Source organism: Danio aesculapii, chromosome 16 (assembly GCF_903798145.1).
Source record: "Danio aesculapii chromosome 16, fDanAes4.1, whole genome shotgun sequence".
Lineage (NCBI taxonomy): Eukaryota > Metazoa > Chordata > Actinopteri > Cypriniformes > Danionidae > Danio > Danio aesculapii.
This window is the reverse complement of record NC_079450.1, coordinates 37,981,257-37,987,563: the sequence shown is the minus strand read 5'-3', so window position 1 is coordinate 37,987,563 and position 6,307 is coordinate 37,981,257. Positions and strand designations below refer to the sequence as shown.

Sequence of the window (6,307 nt, the reverse complement as noted above, 5' to 3'; positions counted from 1 at the left end):
ATGCTGATCCTCTCACTCTCGCTCCTTCTCTCAGGCTGCCTGTCTGTGTTGCAAACACAGAGCGGGTGAGCTCATGGCCCCGCCCCCTTGTTACGTTGGGCGGGAAGCCGAAACTAATTTACATGTGAAGCAACACACCCCTAAATCAGCGAACTGTGGACACGCCCCCAACATGACACTTTTTAACACATTATAATAAAAAAATCTGAATTGTGTTTTGAACTGAACCTAAACTGGCACACTCAGAAGAACCATAATATTAATATTAAATCATAAAAAAAGAGGTAAACTATGTGCCCTTTAATTCCGGTTTCTTTGCAAATCCCATATTGTTGATATGATAATGTAATACTGAGACATATGGGACACTTTATCAAAAACATACATTTTCACTTAGAAAAAAAAATGTTACGAGGCCCGACCTTTAAGTTTGTCGTCCTCGAAAAATCATACAAAGCAAGCATAGAATCATACAGTTCAATGATAGAAGGCAACCTTGATCACTGTCTGCTTCTCCATCAAATGATGCCACCTCCAAGTCATAGCCTTAAAGGTGTATTGAACACATTTTATGTTAAATTTAATGGAAATGTGACAGTACTGACAGAAAAATGGGCACAATTGTACATTTATTTGTATTATTTGCAGAATTTATTTGTAGACTTTATTTCTAATTTCATCTTTTTAATCAACTGATGTGAATGATAACTGTAGGTTCAATTGGGCTGAGGACAAGGACAATGGCAGTGTTTGAAAGTTTGTAAAATGTTTCTAATAAAGAACAAAAATCTGAGAACCAAATGAATGACATACTCCTTTACTGAACAACTCACAGAAATCCCCCATCAGTCCATTTAAGACATTTTTTGGGATGAAATACTTTTTATTCACTGTATTTATGTTTTTGATCATTTACGTTTCTGGTATGTGTGTCCCATATGCACCTTGGTGGGCCGAGATAGCTGCACTGCTATGTCATCCTGTGTTTGACCTCAGAGTTATGGACTAATGTAAAAAAATATTTATACCAGTTTATACCAATCTAAAATGGCAGCGTACACACAATTTCTACATACATTTCTGCACATTTTTCTACACACACTATTTCTGACCAAACAGTTTCCTAAAGTTTTTTTTTTTTTATTAAAGTCTGGGGGATTTATACCAACAATTCTTAACTACTTAGAATAAAATAAATGGTTGCATCATATTTCCAAAGTCGGATGATCACTTGTGAAAATACTAGCATGGAGCATTGAGCCATACTGTTATCACGTCTATGATTATAGTTTTAGCTACTTTAATGTAGAGTAAAGAAAATTCTTTTGTTTAAATGGTTCTCAAGCTTTATATTCTGGGATATTTGTACATTATTCTTTAAAAGTGTTGAGGTTGGTAAGAATTTTAGATGTTTGTTATTCTTTTTTTAAAAGGATCAAATTATGTCAGTTATAGGATACATTATATATATTACTGGAATTTAATATATCCCTGCCTTAATTTGAATTTGCTTAAATTGGTGTGTGTAGCCAGTGGGTGGCACCATTATATTAAAGACTTTTGGCGCTTATCATCTAATGTTAAACAACAAACAGCGCATGCGCAGAAGAGGACGCAGGGCGCGAAATTTGCTGAATGTCTGTTGGAATTTTCGCTTCAAGTCGTGTTTAATAGTAATCGACGAATCTATGAAGGATTTCGGTGGATGTCGTCAAATGTTTGACAAGAACCGTCATGAAAAAGGTATTTAGGGATGATGAAAATGGACTGAATTCTATTTTGTAAGTTTTCTTTTTAATGTTAAAAATATTTCACAAAAAAAAAAAAAAAAACGTGCCAAGCGGTTTTAATATTAATAGTGAAAAATGTAAACTGTACCTGTACCTGTAAAGATAATCTACAAAGATCTCAACACTTTTAGTGTTAAATACGTTTTTTATAATCAGAAACAATAGAAAAGAGGTTATATGTCCTCCATGTCTGTCTGAAGTTTAGTTTAGTTTTCATTCAAGAACATTTAAACGAGCAAAAGTTGATCTATAGTTGTTGAAACTCGTGACGGTGAAGCTGGACGCACTTGTTCCTGATTAAGGTTAGGGCTAATTATTTCTGAATACATCTATATGTAATTTATTTCTGTATTTATTTACAGATGTTCGCTAAATTTTGTTCTGATTGCACACTACTTTGCTAGCAGTAAGCTGGGAAGTAATCAAACATAGACGCTAATAAATATCAATGACCAAACAGAAAATTTAAGCTTTGTTTTTTCCAGACTAGTTTAGCTTTCAAAGCTGATTTGCGCCCTCTGGGCGAAGTTGCTGGTCATTGCGAAATGATAACAAAACCCATTGTTAATCTGATAATTATTCACCAAATATAATGATACAAACGCATAAAAATTATAATTAATATAACCGAAATGTGAGTCTTACTGTATGTAGGCCTATAAAATGTGTGGAGATTTACTGTAAAAAGTTGTCAGAGCATTTCTTTAAAATAATTAATACAACATTCAGTGCTTTATGTAACCAAACAGATGTTTTGCTAGTGTTTTTTGTACAATTATTTCTTTAAATTTTGGCATCTGATATTTATTGGTAGTTTACGTTCAGTTATCTGAGCGGTGTCATAACTATTTATAAATAGTTGGCAAAATAAAAAATATACATTTTCAGTTTATTGTCTTTGAATTTCACAGTTCAAAGACATGTGATATAGGTGAACTGGATAAACTAAATTGTCCATAATGTGCATGTGTGAATGCAAGAGTGTATGGGTGTTTCCCAGTGTTGGGTTGCGGCTGGAAGGTCATTCGCTGTGTAAAGCATATGCTGGATAAGTTGGCGTTTCATTCAAATGTGGCGACCCTTGATTAATAAAGGGACTAAGGCGAAAAGAAAATCAATGAATGAAAATAGCAAAGTTAAAAGAGACCAAAATCATAACCATAATCTGTCAGAATGAATCAATTCTCTCAATTAGAGTTTGCTAAATTTCATATCAGGCCAGCCTTTTGTATTCCATCATACTTTTTCATATAATTTTCATTTTGTCCTACAGGAAATAAAACTCCAAGCATTTCCATGGTGAAGACGGATTTTGTTGAAGAGCAAACTGACGATCGGAGAGATCCAGAATCTTCCAGAATGGATCATGAAGATGCTGAAGAACAAACAGGTTGGTCTCCTTTCTTGATTCTTTATTACTGTTTTATATAAATGAATTCAAACAAAACTGAAACAGTGTTTACCTCACAATCTATCAAAAACCCTGTGACTGGTTCTTCCTCAGATGTTTCACAGGTAACATTATGTAACGTCTTAAAAAAATATGTTTTATGTAAAATCACATGCAAGTCGACACAAGAACTCAATGGAAATTAGTTTAAATTCAGGAATCTCCACTGTGATTGCCCTTGATTGGTGTAAAATTGTATGGAGTATACCTTTTCATACAGTCTGTTCTGGTCTTATTTAATGCTATTTTGTGCTGATAATCAACATGTAATTTTATGCCTTCAGCCTTGTATTAAATAAATGTAAATGAAGAAAAACAAAACAGACACGAATATTTAATACTAACAAACAACTATCCATACTACAATTAAAACAACTTGTTGCCTATAAACTGTCTATAACCTGTATTGTACATACAATTCATGGAACTACACATGCTGTTTTTGACATTAATTTATGAACATTAATTATGAATGTTATCTGTGAGCAACAGTTAATCATGTGAGTGAAATATCAAATTAAACACATTGTTTAACTGCTCCTTTTTTATATTATCAGAAATATTGTTCTCGCATATATTCTTAAAATAATTTTGAGGCTTTATCGCCCTCTTCTACTTGCATTAAAGGAATCGACAATTAACCACAGTTTCATCTAAGAATTTTCTTCATGTGCTACTGAAGAAAACCATACCTAAAAGGTTTATCTATGCCTAAACGTTTCTTTCTTCTACTGAACACAAACGAAGATATTTTAAAGAATGCTGGAAACCAGTTGCCATCAACACCAATAGCAGAACAAGAACATACTGTGTAAGTCTACAGCCTCTTTGTAATGTGGAGGCTGAGGCTGTGTTAGAATTCATATGCAGAAGTTTTATTAAAGGCTCTCTCTGCTGGCGTGGCGTTACACTCTTTCACACATACACACTTCAGACTTTTTTTTTAAATACTGGTAAATTCATTTCACCAGTTTTCCAGAAAGAGAATTTGTAGTATTACCAGCAAATTCCCAGAGTTCTGCTCTGTGTGAATGCAGATGGATAATTTTGAGATGAGCATGTACAACGTGATGTAAAACTTCTACTGTAGCTGCAGAACATTCTGAAACTAATGCATTCACGACCACACGGTTTATGAAAAATAAGGCTTTTCAACCCTGTGTTCAGATACATTTAGCTGCTGCTTGTTAATAAGACAATATTTCTATGTTCCTTTTAATGCCAACTATAGAAAAAATTATTGATATAATGCTGATGATAAACTGCTGAGTTCTCCTGCAAGTGTTGCGCCTGAAGGGGAGTGAGTCAGTTTTTTGTTTCAAAGAGGGTCTCACAAGCAGCAGCACACACTCTATCATAGCTTTCGACATGTAAAAGTGTTCCTCCACATCTCTTCATCTGAGTTGTTCACAGTACTTTTCCATATATCTACAGAATTGACCATGTTCATCACACAGACCTCTGTGCATCTTAGTCAAATGTGTAAACAACAGTTTTTAGCTGCAGTATAGCATCTCTGACTTCAGATATTAGCGACAACATATTTCTCCTGTAGTTCAGTATTTTGATTTGTTTCTGGGACAAAAGCGGCTGTATAAATGCTAAAGTTTTAAAGAAAAGTCAAACCATCAACAAAAGACTCACCTTAATCTCTATAATCCTTATTATTAAATAAGGATCGATCTGCTCCTTCTCTGACGTGATCTTTATTTCAGACCAGATCGAGATGAATGAGCAAAAACAAGACCTGCATGGTGAGGATGAGAAACGTAACTTCGAGACTCAAGGAACAAAGACAAAACGTCCGCACATCTGTCCTCTGTGTGGAACGAGCTTCAGAAAAAAAGTGAAACTTGACATGCACATAGAGACTCACGTTGGAGAGAAACTGTACGTCTGCACTGAATGTGGAAAGAGTTTTTCATGGCTCGACAGTTATAAACTGCACCAGGAAACGCATAAAGAAAAGAGAGATCATGAGTGTTTGGAGTGCGGGAAGAGCTTCACTAAAGCTCGACATCTGAAACGGCACCGACGAATTCACGCTGGAGAAAAACTGTACAAGTGCTCATATTGTGACAAGAGTTTCAGTGATTCGTTGAAGATGAAGTCACATGAGCGAATTCACACTGGAGAGAGGCCTTACTACTGTACTCAGTGTGGAAAGAGCTTCAGAAAAAATAGCAAGCTTACTAATCATCTAAATGTTCACTCTGGAGAGAAACCGTTAACCTGCACTCAGTGTGGTCATGCTTTTACCTCAGCATCAAAGCTTAAACAACACATGATAGTTCACTCAGATGAGAAGCCTTATGCATGTTTGTTCTGTGAAAAGAGATTTCCACGTCGTGGTGATTGTAATAGGCACCAGAAAACACACAGTGACAAGAGAGATCATGTGTGTTTAGAGTGCGGGAAGAGCTTTATTACAGCTGGTCATCTGAATCAGCACCAACGAATTCACACTGGAGAAAAACCGTACAAGTGCTCATATTGTGACAAGAGTTTCAGTCAATCTTCAGCAATAAAATCACACGAGCGAATTCACACTGGAGAGAGGCCGTTTACCTGCACTCAGTGTGGTCATGGTTTTATGTCCGCATCAAGTCTAAAACAACACATGATAGTTCACTCAGATAAGAAGCCTTATGCATGTTCGTTCTGTGAAAAGAGATTTTCACGTCATGCTGTTTGTAATAGGCACCAGAAAACACACAGTGACAAGAGAGATCATGTGTGTTTAGAGTGCGGGAAGAGCTTTACTACTGCTGGCAATGTGAAACGGCACCAACGAATTCACACTGGAGAAAAAACGTACAAGTGCTCATATTGTGACAAGAGTTTCAGTCAATCTTCAACAATGAAATCACACGAGCGAATTCACACTGGAGAAAAACCGTACAAGTGCTCATATTGTGACAAGAGTTTCAGTCAATCTTCAACAATGAAATCACATGAGCAAATTCACACTGGAGAGAAGCCTTACTACTGTCCTCCATGTCAGAAGAGTTTTCGATTCTTATCAAATCTTCTCAGACACATGAAGATATGCAAGTCGTCACGGTGA

The 6,307-nt window shown here is 35.7% G+C and overlaps 1 protein-coding gene across 1 annotated transcript; it reads left to right on the top strand.

Moving 5' to 3' along the window:
- The first annotated feature begins 1,688 nt into the window (after window positions 1–1,688).
- On the top strand, window positions 1,689–6,307 carry LOC130243115 (zinc finger protein 501). Its single transcript, XM_056475172.1, has 3 exons — window positions 1,689–1,743; window positions 3,064–3,180; window positions 4,917–6,307. Exons 1-3 carry the CDS (start codon window positions 1,689–1,691, stop codon window positions 6,305–6,307), a joined length of 1,563 nt encoding a protein of 520 aa, XP_056331147.1.